The 15,976-nt window shown below is 37.4% G+C and overlaps 3 protein-coding genes across 3 annotated transcripts; all 3 read right to left on the bottom strand.

The window, feature by feature from the left end:
* Positions 1-11,621: 11,621 nt before the first annotated feature.
* Positions 11,622-12,313, bottom strand: LOC110759894 (stress-induced protein KIN2). Its single transcript, XM_021962038.2, has 2 exons — positions 12,153-12,313; positions 11,622-12,040 (listed from the first exon to the last, which is right to left on the bottom strand). Exons 1-2 carry the CDS (start codon positions 12,210-12,212, stop codon positions 11,894-11,896), a joined length of 207 nt encoding a protein of 68 aa, XP_021817730.1. The 5' UTR covers positions 12,213-12,313; the 3' UTR covers positions 11,622-11,893.
* Positions 12,314-13,347: 1,034 nt separating this feature from the next.
* LOC110759905 (uncharacterized) lies at positions 13,348-13,959 on the bottom strand. The gene is made up of 2 exons (XM_021962047.2): positions 13,839-13,959; positions 13,348-13,701 (listed from the first exon to the last, which is right to left on the bottom strand). Exons 1-2 carry the CDS (start codon positions 13,896-13,898, stop codon positions 13,558-13,560), a joined length of 204 nt encoding a protein of 67 aa, XP_021817739.1. The 5' UTR covers positions 13,899-13,959; the 3' UTR covers positions 13,348-13,557.
* A 1,281-nt stretch (positions 13,960-15,240) lies between these two features.
* Positions 15,241-15,764, bottom strand: LOC110759914 (uncharacterized). Its single transcript, XM_021962058.2, has 2 exons — positions 15,647-15,764; positions 15,241-15,542 (listed from the first exon to the last, which is right to left on the bottom strand). Exons 1-2 carry the CDS (start codon positions 15,704-15,706, stop codon positions 15,399-15,401), a joined length of 204 nt encoding a protein of 67 aa, XP_021817750.1. The 5' UTR covers positions 15,707-15,764; the 3' UTR covers positions 15,241-15,398.
* Between the last annotated feature and the right edge of the window lie 212 nt (positions 15,765-15,976).

The following is a 15,976-nucleotide window of genomic DNA, read 5'->3' as shown; positions in this document are numbered from 1 at the left end:
AACAATTCCCTCGTGTATATTTGTATTGAGTCTGTGACATACATGAAAGAAAGCTTCCAGATATAGTTTCTCAAAAGAATGAAAGCATCAATTTCAAAAGATGGAGAAGGAGCAGTCAATTTAAGAAGTTTGGTTATTGAGTTTCAGACCAAATTGTACACTGAAGAAACTATAAAGAATTGGAGGGAGAGGTGTCGAACCTATTGCAAGAGATACTGGATGAACACTGTACTTCCCTGCAATATCAATGTATCCTGTGAATGGGAATACAACAGATTAGTAAATCAACATGGGACGGGAGACCAAATGCTGGAACTAGAGATAATTTTCAAAATAATTTTCCTTTTAGAACAAGGAGTACTGCAGACATTCATGAACTGCTATGGCACAGATGCAGAAGCCCAGGCTTGTATATACCCCCACACCCAAGAATGCATGCATACACTTAATCAAAAGTAATATATTGACTTTTAAAAAAATATTAATAACCACTGGGCATCATACCAATAAGACGTAAACATGACATTGAAACAAAACCAGTGAAAAGGTGTGACTATCATTTTCTCACCCAGAAGGGCAGATTCATGTCAATCTGCAAATTTGGAGTAATGTGAAAGCAAAATCCGAAAACACTTATCTACATACAAACCGATCAGGCCAATGATCAATGTACTCTGTCTGCAATCCGAAAACACTTAAGCTGCATCTAAACATTACATAACTCATCACTCAGCACAGCATAACACGAAGCGTTTAAACAGAAGCAAAATTACAAACTGTTTGCGCTGTACCAAACCTGCCGTCAATGGCCTCGGTGATATTCTTAGCATTCAAACACTTGGGGCCATCTCGTATCCAAGTCATCTTCCCAGACGGTACCTGTAATATCAGAACAAATTTTTACACATCAGAAGTGAAAACCAAGGCACACCATTGTTAGCATGAACTGATACTCACAGAGCTACTTTACAACCTTGGTGGCCAAAACGATGCTCCTCGCTCCTCGCCTAACCCTGAGTCTGGGCTCGCTGAACCACCGGATACATTTCTGTAGAGTCGAAGAAATTGATGCCGAACAGGAAAGCTTGGTCGAGGAGGCCGGCCTCCTCCAGAAACGTGTTTTGCTTGCCGAAAGTCATCGTCCCTGCGCGAAGAATGAATTTGTATTTGAGGATGAGAGGGAGGGCCAAAAAATCAGACTCAGAGTCGTTAAGATTGGGTGCGAGGTTGAAGAGAGGCACCGCCATTGCTTCGCCTGAAAAATCGTCCAACAAATATAAAAAATAAAAAAAATCCTCCTAGGCGGGCTAGGCGGGTTGGGTCCTTTTTTTTTTTTTTTTTTTTTTTTTTCCTGACTTTAAATAAAATCTAGTCTTGGAGGGATATGGAGAGGAGGAGGAAGAGTTAGATTTAGAGGCCTAGCTTTGAATCAATGCCTTTTGAAGCAGATGCATCAGTGTGGAGAGCCTTGCTCAATGCTTGTCGACTTCATTCTGCCACGAAGTTAGCTGGAACCATATTTGAAAAACTTGTTGAATTTCAACCGATGAATGCGGGGAATTATGTTCTGATATCTAATATATATGCTGCAGCAGGTCTATGGATGGAGGTCAGGCAGATAAGAACACGGCTCGGGGAAAAGGGTTAGAAAAGCCTTCTGGAGTAAGTTGGATTGTTGTTAAAAGCCAGGTCCATTGTTTCATTGCCGGAGACACATCACACCTTCAATCAGACATAATTTATGCAAAATTATCACTCCGCAAAGATAATTACTAAACCAAAATTATCATTACGATTCTATATTCAGCCAAAATTCTCAAAGTTTGTGTTTACAACGGTTCGTCCCCAAATTTCAATGAGCAACTCTAAAATTCTTGTGACGCAGATCAATTGTCTCCTTTCCCTTTACCAATCTTCTTCGGCAACAGGGTGACGAATGTTTCGCAAAACACCGCCATTACCAATAGTAACAGTCCCCAATTCAAGACTTGGATTTAGGGTTTGGAGGCTAAAATCCATTTTTAGAATACAAAAATAATTTTCTAGGATTTTTAAATAATTGAAACTAGTTTAATATTTCACAAAATTATTTAAGATAATTAAATATAATTAATTACTATTTATGAAGTAAATTAAATATTTAAATACTAATTATTCACTAAATAAATAATAATTAAAACATAATATATTAAAAGCGTATAGCCATACGGCTATACTCGAATATTTAAGTATTCCCACTGGCTGTACTCTTTAAATATATACAAATATATTAAACGTATAGCCGCGCGGCTACTCTTTAAATATATTGGAACATTTAAACGGTATTACCGAGCGGCTATACTCTTGAAATATATTGGAATATTTAAACGGTATAGCCGCGGCTATATTCTTTAAATATATTCAAATATTTAAAAGGTATAGCGGGCGGCTATACGCTTTAAATATATGGATGAACACTGTACTTCCCTGCAATATCAATGTATCCTGTGAATGGAAATACAAGCAGATTAGTAAATCAACATGGGACGGGAGACCAAATGCTGGAACTAGAGATAATTTCAAAATAATTTTCCTTTTAGAACATGGAGTACTGCAGACATTCATGAACTGCTACGGCACAGATGCAGAAACCCAAGCTTGTATATACCCACACACCCAAGCATGCATGCATACACTTAATCAAAAGTAATATATTGACTTTAAAAAAAAACATTAATAACCACTGGGCATCATACCAATAAGACGTAAACATGACATTGAAACAAAACCAGTGAAAAGGTATGACCATCATTTTCTCACCCAGTGGGGCAGATTCATGGCAATCTGCAAATTTAGAGAAATGTGAAAGCAAAATCCGAAAACACTTATCTAGATACAAACCAATCACACCAATGATCAATATAATGTAACCTGTCTGCAATCCGAAAACACTTAATCTGCATTTTGACATTACATAACTCATCACTCAGCACCAATGTTTTCAAAGGCGAGGCGTATAGGCGAGGCGTTTTTAGTAGTGCTACGTGAGGTGTAAGCCTTGAAGCATTGAGGCGTAAGCCTTTTGAACATTAATTTATTTTAGTAAGAAAAATTTATGAATAATACAATACAATTAAATTGTACAACTAATTCTTATTGAACCATAACAATCTTTTAAATATAATTAAATATAAGTACTAAATGTGCATCTCAAGTATTTTTTTCCCCCCTCTATTTCTTTTGCATACTTCCACGCAGGATTTTTTCGATTCATAGCTATAAAACAATTAATATTTCTAAGATACAAGTATGATGCATATACGTCAAATTTCTACTATATCATATAAACGAATAAGATAACTAATATATTTTTTAAAAATTGAAAAAAAATAATACGGAACTTCAAATTACAGTTGCGAAGAATTAGAGAGAAAAATAAATGACTTACTTGCAGTCGAAAAACGAAGAGAATTCTTGAAATTAATGGAGATTATCTAGTAAGGGTAGAAATTAGGGTTGTACTATATATATGTGTGTGTGTGTTAATATATTAATTTAGGGGAAAAAAAAAAAAAAAGTTAAGTAGAAAAGCTACAGTCGGCTGGAGATAGAAAAGGCAAGAAGATATTAATTTTCTTGCTTTAAGTTTATTACAAATTAAGGGAAGTTAAAAAAAAAACAGAAACTTGCGTGTTTTCTTTTTTTCAAAACACTCCAAGTGAAACGACGTCGTTTCACTTGGAGTTTTTTTTTTAACACTTCAATCGAAACGACGTCGTTTCATTACAATTAACCTAAAAAAAAAAACCACGCGAGTCGTCTTCCTCGCAGAGAGGCAGCCAATTTGCAGACTCCCAAAATTTCTTCCAGTTCTGAGTGTCCAGATTTGCTGGCGCCTTGCTCCGCCTCGTTGCGCCTTGCTCCGCCTCGCTGCGCCTTGAAACGCCTCCTCACGCCTTCCCAGCGCTAAACGTGCAACTCGCGAAACAACGACGCCTTTGTTGAGAGTATTTGTCCCACATTGAAATGTTAAGGGACCTAGCCTGGGTTTATAAGGAGTTGGGCTACTCCCTCCATTGCCAATTGGTTTTGGGGTGGAACCTCAACTTACTTCATGGTATCAGAGCAAGGCTTCACGTGTTGGGCCCAACGGCCACACGTGCTCTCACGTCACCCAATATGTGTTGTCCACGTGTTAGGCTTGAAAGTTCGCCACACGTGCGGGGGCGTGTTGAGAGTATTTGTCCCACATTGAAATGTTAAGGGACCTAGCCTGGGTTTATAAGGAGTTGGGCTACTCCCTCCATTGCCAATTGGTTTTGGGGTGGAACCTCAACTTCCTTCAGCCTTGAGGCGATTTGCTGCCGCCTCGCTCCGACGCGCGCGAAGGCATGCCTTTGAAAACACTGCTCAGCACAGCATAACATGATCAGCACAGCATAACACGAAGCATTTAAACAGAAGAAAAATTACAAACTGTTTGCTTTAGCAAACCTGCCGTCAATGGCCTCGGTGATATTCTTAGCATTCAAACACTTGGGGCCATCTAGTAACCAAGTCATCTGCCCAGACGGTACCTGTAACATCAGAACAAATTTTCACACATCAGAAGTGAAAACCAAGCTGGCACACCATTGTATTGGAAGAAGATCTAGTCTATGTTATCTATCATTTATCTAGCTGGTAAGTAGCATGGGTGTGTGCATGGGGTGCTGTCTAACAACTTGAGTACGACTGTCATTCTCACTAATTCAAGGGATTGCTGACCTTGCTTTAGTTGTTAGTCTAGTTGCTGCCCTTGCTTTAGTTGTTAGGCGTAAATCAAGGAAGGAAGATTGTTTTTTTGTTCCTTGTTTTTCTCTTCTTCCCACGCTCATATATATGAGCTATCTTTGTACTTTGTTTCTTCATATAGAAAATACACCTTCAAATTTCAACATGGTATCAGAGCAGTGATCCTAATCGACCTGCTTCTGAATAGTTTCTTGAGAGATTTGTTTTTTATTTCTTTCTGATTCTGTATCATGGCTGAAGAGAGTTCAGTGCATGGCAAAGAAATTAGCTCACATGCTGCGCCATCTTCACTTCATTTAGATGTTGATGTCAACCCAAATCAACGTCTCAGTTCTGTCTTACTAAATGAATTCAATTATCTTCCCTGGGAAAGAGCAGTCACTCTTGCCTTGGGAGGACGATCGAAACTTGGTTATGTTAATGGTGTTATTCCAGCGCCTGATGTGTCCTCATCAGATTACAATGATTGGTTGTGCAAGGACCAGTTGGTCATGTCATGGTTACTCAATTCTATGGATCGAAAGATTGCAGAAATTTTCAGCTATGCTGAATCCTCCTGCATCCTTTGGAAAAATCTCAAAGAAATGTATGGGAATCATAATAATGCAGCTCGAGTGTTCCAGTTAAAAAAGGATATTGCTGGTCTACAACAGGAAGGAAACTCATTTGTGCAGCACCTTGGGAAGTTAACCACCATGTGGAACGAGTTGAATGTCTATCGGCCACACACCATTTCAGCTGCTGTGCTGACCAAGAGAGCTGAGGAAGACAAAATATTTCAACTTCTTGCGAGTTTAAGTCCTGAATACGAAGATCTCAGGAGTCATGTCCTCATGAATCCTGATCTTCCTTCCTTCTCAAGTGTGTGTGCCACGGTTCAAAGGGAAGAAACTCGCAGAAAAATCATGACTGTGGAATTAAAGGCAAATATACCAGAAGCTAGGGTATATCTCTCTAACCACAGAACTAGTGAAGAGAGGGGCTACAAAGGAAAGAAACCTATTGTGAAATGTAGCTACTGTGATACTAGTGGACATACACGTGATCATTGCTGGATTCTTCACCCTGAACTAAGGCCCAAGTTTTCTAGGGACAACAACAAGGGTTTCCCTAAGGGTTCACACAACTCATCCTACAAGGCAAATCATACCGCCACCACACATTCTGAGGGAGCACAAAAGTTCACCTCCAATCCAGCTACCCTGATAAATGAATTTGCTGCCTTCCTCCACAAGAAACAAGGTCATGAAAACAATGAAGGATCAACTAGTCAAGATGACAACAAACAAGCTGCTCTACTTGGACAATTTGCTGGTTTTTTGGCTGAAAATGAAGGTGTGACACAACAAGATATTCCAGGTATCTTACATTCTTTTTCAACTGCTCTCAAAGTAGGTAATGTGCATGATTATTGGATTATAGATTCAGGAGCTACTGATCATATGACTAACAAGTCTACAAATCTGCATAATTTTGAAAAACTCTCATGTCCATCTCAAGTGTCAGTTGCTAATGGCAAGGGTGCTATGGTTGTAGGGAGAGGGAAAACACATTTTATTTCTAGTAATGTCGAGTCTGAGGCTCTTTATGTTCCCTCATTCCCTTTTCAGCTCTTATCTGTTGGAAAAATCACAAACTCATTGAACTGTCTTGTCATTTTTTCCCCAAAAACTGTGGTTTTTCAGGATATCACCACCAAGAAGACGATTGGTGAAGGTTTTTTGTTAAATGGCCTCTACTATCTTTCCAAGCATGTCCAAATTCCCAAGGTCTTCCAAGTCGCTTCAAGCCTGGTTCAAGAACAACAACTTTGGCACCAAAGACTTGCACATCCTTCTGATAAAGTTCTGTCTTTTTTGTTTCCAAACCTGTGCAAAGTTACAAGTTCCTGTGATGTTTGTCACTTCTCTAAGTCCACTAGATTACCTTTCACTTCCTCCTTGTCTAGGGCTAGTAATCCTTTTGAAATCGTGCATTCCGATGTTTGGGGACCAGTCCTTGAGTCCTTTGACGGATACAAATATTTTGTAACTTTTGTGGATGATTTCACAAGGATCACTTGGTTGTATCTTTTGAAATTTAAAAGTGAAGTGCTGGAAGTTTTTCAAGATTTTCATAGACTTGTAAACACACAATTTGCTTCAAATATTCATGTCTTACGATCAGATAATGGCTCCGAATATATGTCACATAACATGTCTCACTATCTAAGCACACATGGTATATTACATCAAACTAGTTGTGTTGGAACACCTCAACAAAACGGGGTAGCAGAAAGGAAGAATAGAGATCTACTTGAAAAAACTAGAGCTCTTATGTTTCACTCGAATGTGCCTAAAAAGTTTTGGTCCCAAGGTGTTCTTACTGCTGCATATCTCATCAATAGATTGCCTAGTAAGATATTGAACTTTAAATCACCTTATGAGATCTTGAAAGATAGACAGATCAATTTATCCCATTTGAGAGTTTTTGGATGTACATGCTTCGTTCACATTCAAGCACCAAATCGTGACAAACTAGATCCAAGGGCTGCCAAATGTGTTTTCCTAGGCTATTCATCCACTCAAAAGGGTTACAAATGCTACAATCCAACAACTAGGAAAATAGTTGTTTCAAGAGATGTGAAGTTTGAAGAAACCATGCCGTACTTTACTCAACCTCTGGACTATTCTAGAGAGGGGGAGAATTTGCTTGATTTATTCCCAATACCATATCCAAGTGAAGAGGATACAACATATATTTCAAGGGACCAGATATTGAATGAGGTTGATTCTCGAAATCTGCAGAATTCTCCACCTGTGGTCCTTGAAGAACCTATCTCATCAGAACCCTCAAGTAGTCCTTCCAACCAAGAAACTGCTCAATTGCCAGCAACTCAATCTCCCACAGTTCGTCGAAATCCTCCCCGTGAGAGGAAACTTCCATCCAAGTTACATGATTATGTAACTTACAATGCCAGGTATCCCTTGACTTCTGCTATTAATTACAGCAAGGTTTCATCCTCCTTTGCTACATTCCTCTGTGCAATTACTAAAACTTATGAACCACAAAGCTTTCAAGAAGCTAATCTACACAGTGAGTGGAGAGCTGCTATGGCAGAAGAGCTTCAAGCTCTTCATGAAAACAACACCTGGACTATAGTGAAACTTCCCAAAGGAAAGAAGGCTGTGGGAAGTCGTTGGGTATACAAGACCAAGTTCCATTCAGATGGCACGATTGAAAGGAACAAGGCTCGTTTGGTTGCTCGAGGATTTACACAAACCTATGGCGTGGATTACAAAGAGACATTTGCTCCCGTGGCAAAGATGAACACTGTGAGGGTGCTGTTATCTGTTGCCATTAACAATGCATGGCCTCTTTTTCAAATGGATGTTAAAAATGCTTTTCTGCATGGTGAGCTTGAAGAAGAAGTTTTCATGAAATTGCCTCCAGGTCATCCTCAATCAAACAATCCAGAAATGGTGTGCAAACTTCATAAATCCATTTATGGTCTCAAGCAAAGTCCACGTGCATGGTATGCCAAGCTCAGTCATGTTCTAGAAAGAGTTGGTTTCTGTCGGAGCAATGCTGATTCTTCCTTATTTGTGCGTTCAAGCACATCGGGTAAACTTGTGGTGCTTATTTACGTTGATGATCTCATTGTGACAGGTGATAATATGTCAGAGATTAGTGCTCTGAAACAATATCTCAATCACAAGTTTGCTATCAAAGATCTCGGCATTCTTAAATATTTTCTAGGGATCGAAATGGCATACTCTCACAAGGGCTGTTTTCTAAATCAGCGCAAGTATGTTATTGATCTCCTTCGTGAGGCCAACATGACAGATTGTAAACCTGCTCGCACACCTTTGAATAGTAACTTGAAGCTGCAATCTCACGATGATCTCATTCCCAATATAGAGTACTATCAAAGATTGGTCGGCAAACTCATTTATCTCACTATCACTCGCCCTGATATAGCATATGCCGTGAGTCTTATTAGCCAGTTTATGCATGCTCCAAGCATGGACCACATGAAGATTGTTCATCGTGTGCTTCGATATCTGAAGGGCTCCATTGGTAGAGGAATTCTCATGCGCAACAATAATCACACTCATATCTCAGGATATACAGATGCAGATTGGGCGGGGAACGCTCTCGATCGCAAGTCTATCACTGGCTTCTGCACCTTCGTAGGAGGTAACCTAGTTACCTGAGAAGCTCTTTTGAGTTTGTCAACTGTGAGTGGAACGGGAAGGAGAAAAATCCAAGTATCTGCTATATCGGGGCAAGTTTGGTGGATTTTCAGGGGTTGGTTAAGATAAAAACAGAACCGAGTTACTATCTATGTGTTCAAAAAAGCGTCCAACAAATAAAAAATATAAAAAATCCTCCTAGGCGGTCTAGGCGGGCTAGGCGGGTTTGTTTGTTTTTTTTTTTTTTTTTTGGCTGACTTTAAATAAAACCTAGTCTTGAAGGGATATGGAGAGGAGGAGGAAGAGTTATATTTAGAGGCCTACCGTTTCTTTTCAAGTATTTTTCTTTGTAGTAACTTTTTCCCATGTTTTATATCAATTATGATTTTTTATATTTTATATCGTTTTATTTTGCATAATTTTGGTATAAATTTATAATTTATAATATAAAATAATTATTTTTGTAAAAAAACGCCTAGGCCCGATTACTCTTCTAGCCAGTAGGACCTGGCCTACCACCTAGCTATTTTTCGAACATTGCTATCTACATCTATAAAATTCCTCATTGCACCACATAATTGATACAAAATATTTATTTACTAAAAACCACCCTCAAATCAAATTATTTTTACATTGACAACTACTTCCTCCTGATAATTGATACAAATATTTGTTTACTAGCATTACCATTTCCCACTTTTTTTTAATCAAATAAACAATCTTTATTACTTCTTCAGAAACAATCAAAATAACATTCAAGAAACAACAAGAAAAACTGGAGAAATGAGGTGTACTTAGGGTGACCTCATAAAACCTAGCCTAGAAAACTCCCAGTGGAGGAAAATTCGGTCAAGGAAAAAGAGTACCATGCACCTCCCTAAAAAACACTAAGCATCTTCTCTATTCGCCACCAACGTAAACCAGCCCAAAATAATCACCGCCGTTCACGTAAGCCGATGTGAGCCAAAAGGTGCACCGCTTCATTCCCTTTGCGAGGTTGATAAAACACTTCATGCACTTGCAAATGCACCAATAGATTCATAAGTTTCATGAGTTCATTTTATTTTTCATTTTCTGAGTATGACATCCGTTTATTTGAAGGGTTAAAATAAGATAATCGATGTCATATATCTTTATATTTTTAGTTTGATTTCTCAACCGATAAATGATCTTGCATAACATTACATGTAGAAATCTTCAGAAAACTTATGGCACATTGTTGTTGTACTATCGTGTCTATAAGTGAGTCCTTTCAAATTGCAGCATCCCAACATGTCCATGTGTATGTATTAAATGTTGAGATACATGTTAACACACCAAAGCGCTCTCCAAACTCCATTCCCAATCCAGGATGCCAATTGAGTCCCCACAATTTCTCAATTTAAATGAAAATTTATCTTCTTTTTTTTATAAAAAAAAGTATCATTAGATTCAATTACAACATGGTTCTTTAAGTCATAGAATCTATAAGCCTTATTATTCACTTCAATGGTAGATAAAAAGGTCTTAAAATTGTTTATGCACAAATTAAAATAAGATAACAATATTACACGAAAAATACAATATGTAGTTTGGAACGATTCTTGGGATGAGCAATGTACTAAGTCGCTTTCTTTAAGACATTTCACGACTCTGCGCCCAATTTGTGCAGAAAATGGCATTACATCCTAATATAAAACAGCCCCAAAATCTTCTCCATTTAGGTTCTTCCTTGCACTGAGGAAGGACCCGAATGCAAACACCTTTTTGACTATATTGCTTAGAAATCTCAATACATCAAGTAAAATAAAGAGAGAATTTCATAGGGATGAAGAGGAAGAGGATGTGGCTTTTCTCTCTCTTTTCTTTTTCAAGCTATAGCTAATATATATACATAATATACCACCAAGAAAGACGTTAATGGACTTAAAACCAGCATAAAGCAGTTGAGAAAAATCTGTCATATTAATGGAAATTTCACTCCCGCTAATAAAGGTAATTTAATGTAATTATTCATTTACAGAATGACAGCGGCCGACATGCTCAAGCTCCACCCACTTGGGCTTGTTTTGTTCATAACCACATATTTTCAGCCGAGCTGCTGCTACATTCCTAACCACAACTTTGTGGTCTCCACTAGTTTTTGTCGTATTATCAATCTAATAGTACCATCTTGGATATTTCGTACGACTGTTCTGGCACATGTAGACTTTAACTTGGTCGGTGATCTTATCTAGATTTTTTTAGATATTTCTAGACAAAAGTGTGCTTTAATTTTCAACAAATTATGGTAATTTAATTTCACAGAAGAAGGTCACAGAAATTTCTTTGATGTGGGAAAGCTACTTAGCTCCACATAGTCACGATATTGATCTATAGTTAAGTAGCTTCTCTTATGGGTACGGGGGTGCTACATGGGTAATTTGACAATCGCTCCGCTTTTATGTGTAGAGATGCTCGTCTAATCCTTTAGGATATAGCTTGATTTTTTTTTATTTATTTTCATTTTGCATTAACAATAAAATTCTATCGCCTTCGGATGCAAAAGTAGCTTCTCTTAATTATGAGTTGTCGCATTTGCTTTAATTAATTTATATCTTTTTTTTTTTTTTGGTAATGTTTTTTATTTTCAGAATCTCTTAGGTTGGATTTTGCTCGTCTGCATAAACAAAAGACCAATCTTGAACATATAGATGGGATTAAAAAAAGCTTATGATTCAATTAGGTGAGAACTACAATAGGCAGAGCCCACTTTCCTTGTTCAAAGGAGATAAACATGAACAAAAGCAAAAAAAAACAAAAACAAAGTGCGAACGAAAGTACACACCCAGGTGATGAGAACACCAGAAGACTTCGAGCTCCCTTGTTTAGAAGACAGAAATCAAAAGCAACTACTAAAAAGCTCCCAAAAAAAGGAAAAAAAACACTGCAAATGCTCATATTGAGATCATGATGAGCAGCTAGCTTCATTTCTTGTTCATGCCAGTGGCATTCTTGACTGCATCAACAGCTCCTACAGCCGCGGCCTGCACATTCTGGCCTGCCGCTTCCAATGTTTCCTTGGTAGATTTGGCTGCATTGTTTGCCATATCCATCACCCCACTCGCCTTCTCCTGTTAAATCCAAAATTACATCAATCTCAATGCACATTCACATATAAATTATGTAATATTCAACAACAAAAAATGCAGGAACAAATGGAGAATAATAGGTGAAGAAAATTACCTGAGTTTGGCCCTTGGCCTCACCAGCGTGGAAGCTCACCTTCTCAGAGTTGCTAGCCATTTTCTTCTTGCTTTGTTTTCTTGGAAATTGGAGGAAAGCACTTGAAATTCAGATGTAGTTTTTATAACTCGAATTTGATTTGCTGATGATGAATATCTCACATTTGGGTAGTGTTTATATAGAGTTTTGAACCAGCTGAATGCTCGACACGTGTGATGCCACGCGGAAGCCATTCACGCATTTCATGGCTTTGGACCATAACACGTGTCGCCTTATAACTTGAGATGAGCCTTTGGACCAGGAAAAGGCTGTTGAGTCTTATCTTCATCGACAGTTGCTATTCTTTGGGTTTTGACAGTTTTGAATATGGTAATTACTTTTTTCAGCATTATGGCGTTCTTATAATATTGGATTATATTTCCTTAATTACTAGGCCTAAAAATACATTAACAATTAATTACAATTCGCAAGACTGTTCCACACGATATTGTTATTTGATAGAAAGACCAGAACATCTTATCAGTAAATGCTAATAAACTTGTTGGCTTATCCTCCACATGAGTTAAAAGCGATATTGTCTCTAAGTTTATGGACAAGTGTGCATTTTACCTTTAATCGCAAAAAATCTTACTTGTAATGAGTTTTATACATCATCATGCATGCTATATTCTTTCGCGTGCTTAGCTATATGACCACTTATTACGAGAAAAATAATGCATACACCAACTCTTTTATGCACGTTACATTCTTTCACGTGTTTAGTTATGTGAATACTTATTACGAGGAAAATACTTGATAGTTACCCCAAGTTCATTCACATTCTGTATTTTTGTGTTGGTTTGGTTCTCTTGTATCTCTGGTTTTCGGAGTTTTGTTTCTTGACCTGAGTGCATTTTAATGTGTTTAGTAAACTTGTGGATATTTGAAAAAGCACTAAGGCACCCAAGCCCAAAACGATGCCTTTAGAAATCAGAGATGAAAAAGTCTCAAACCCAACGAATTGGGCCTCAATCTCAAGAGTCATAATTGATATTCATCAATCTCTACATGAATAATTATTTTGGTTATATAGATCGCATGAGTTAATTCATCATGATCAAAAGATAATATTAGAATTCGTTTAACACTGAAATTTAATTCGTTTTTCCCTGAAATTTATGTCATTTGCAAAATTTGACATACATAAATTCGAAAACTGAAATTATTAATTACCATAAATTAAAATGATGGAGATCTAAATTCCATCATTTTAGAATTCTATGCAATTTTCAGTTCCTTCATCCAAAAAGAGAGTAAAAAGAAAAAAAAAAATTACATAAAAGTCTATGAAACTCAATCAAAGTTTGCCATCATCTTAACTCTATAAAGTGATTAAAAGTCATGAAAATGATCATCATGAGCAGCTTCATTTGTTCATGCCAGTGGCATTCTTGACTGCATCAGCAGCTCCTTGAGCCTTGGCCTGCACATTCTGACCAGCATCTTGCATTGTCTCCTTGGCAGATTGGGCTGCATTGTTAGCCTTATCCATCATCCCACTGGCCTTCTCCTATTAAATCCAAAATCATTCAATACAAAACACCCCACATCAATCTCAATGCACACTCACATGTAATAATGTAATATTGAAAAGAAAATAAAAGAAAGAAGCAAAAACAAATGGAGAATTACATATGAGCTAATTACCTGAGCTTGGCCCTTGGCCTCACCAGCATGGTAGCTCATCTTCTGAGAGTTGTCAGCCATTTTCTTCTTGCTTTGTTTTCTTGAAAACACTTGAAATTCAGATGATGTTTTTATAACTTAAATTTGGTTTGCGGATGATGAATATCTCACAATTGGGTATTGTTTATATACGATTTTGGACCAGCTGAATGCTCGACATGTGTGATGCCATGCACACATTTCATCCTGGTCATGGTTTTTGACCATAACACGTGTTGCCCTATAACTTAGGGTGAGCCTTTTGACCAGGAAGGCTGTTGAGTCTTAAAAGTTGCTATTTTGAGGGTTTCTTAGACAGTTTTGTGAATGGAAATTACTTTTTTCAGCATTATGGAATTCTTGTAATTTTGGATTATATTATCAATTAATTACAATTCTCAAGACTATTCCATAATCCACTAGATACTATTATTTGATCGAAAGGCCAGAACATCTTATGAGTAAATGCTAATAAACTTGTTGGGTTATCCTCCACATGAGTTAAAAGTGATATTGTCCTTCAGTTTTTGGATAAGTGTGCATTTTATCTTTAACCGCAAAAAATCTTACGTGTAACGAGTTTTATACATCATCATGCAAGCCATATTCTTTCACGTGCTTAGTTATGTGGCCACTTATTACGAGAAAAATAATGCATACACTAGCTCTTTCATGCACGCCACATTCTTTCATGTGCTTAGTTATGTGAGCACTTATTACGAGGAAAATAGTGTATATATACCAGCTCTATATCAGTTTTTCTACTTGATAGTTACCCCAAGTTCATTCACTTTCTGTATTTTTGTGTTGATTTGGTTCTCTTGTATCTCTTATTTCTGGAGTTTTGTTTCTTGACCTGAGTGCATTTTAATGTGTTTAGTCAACTTGTGGATATTTCAAAAAGCACTCAAGCCAAAAACGATGCCTTTAGAAATCATAAATGAAAAAGTCTCAAACCCAACGAATTGGGCCTCAATCTCAAGAGTCGTAATTGATATTCATAGTCCCGACCTCTTGGACCACATGAGTCCAAGAGATTATGGTCACTCATCGTTAGATATTAATCTAATGGTTCAAAAAAGTTTCTTAAAAGGAGTGCAAGAGTAAGTGAACCGTTGAATTTATATCCAACGGTGAGTGACCACAAATCTCTTGGATCCCTATAGTCTAAGAGATCAGGACTGTTGATATTCATCAATCTCTGCATGAATAATTATTTTGCTTCTATAGACCTGATGAGTTAATTCTTAATGATCAAAAGATAGTATTAGAATTCACTTTTCCTAAAATTTCTGTCATTTGCAAAACTAGACATACATAAATTCGAATACTGAAATTATTAATTAACATAAATTAAAACGATTGAGATCTAAATTCCGTCATTTTAAAATTTTATGCAATTTTCAATTCCTTCATCCAAAAGGAGAGTAAGAAAGAAAAAAAAAATAGTACATAAAAGTCTATAAAACTCAATGACAGTTTGCCATCATCTTAACTCTATCAAGTGATTAAAAGTCATGAAAATGATCATCATGAGCAGCTTCATTTGTTCATGCCAGTGGCATTCTTGACTGCATCAGCGGCTCCTTGAGCCTTAGCCTGCACATTCTGACCAGCATCCTGCATTGTCTCCTTGGTAGATTGGGCTGCATTGTTAGCCATATCCATCATCCCACTGGCCTTCTCCTGTTAAATTCAAAATTATCCAATACAAAACATCCCACATCAATTTAAAAGAAAACTAAAGAAAGAAGCAAAAACAAATGGAGAATTAAAGGTGAGCAAATTACCTGAGCTTGCCCCTTGGCCTCACCAGCGTGGTAGCTCATCTTCTGAGAGTTGTCAGCCATTTTCTTCTTGCTTTGTTTTTTGGAAAACACTTGAAATTTAGATGATGTTTTTATAACTCAAATTTGGGTTGCTGATGATGAATACAATTGGGTATGGTTTATATACGATTTTGGACCAGCTGAATGCTCGACAAGTGTGATGCGATGCACGCATTTCATCCTGGTCATGGTTTTGGACCATAACACGTGTCGCCCTATAACTTAGGGTGAGCCTTTTGACCAGGAAGGCTGTTGAGTCTTAAAAGTTGCTATTATGAGGGTTTCTTAGAC

This window comes from Prunus avium, chromosome 3 (assembly GCF_965620075.1).
Source record: "Prunus avium chromosome 3, drPruAviu1.hap1.1, whole genome shotgun sequence".
NCBI classification, from domain to species: Eukaryota; Viridiplantae; Streptophyta; class Magnoliopsida; order Rosales; family Rosaceae; genus Prunus; species Prunus avium.
This window is presented reverse-complemented; position numbering and strand designations above follow the sequence as displayed.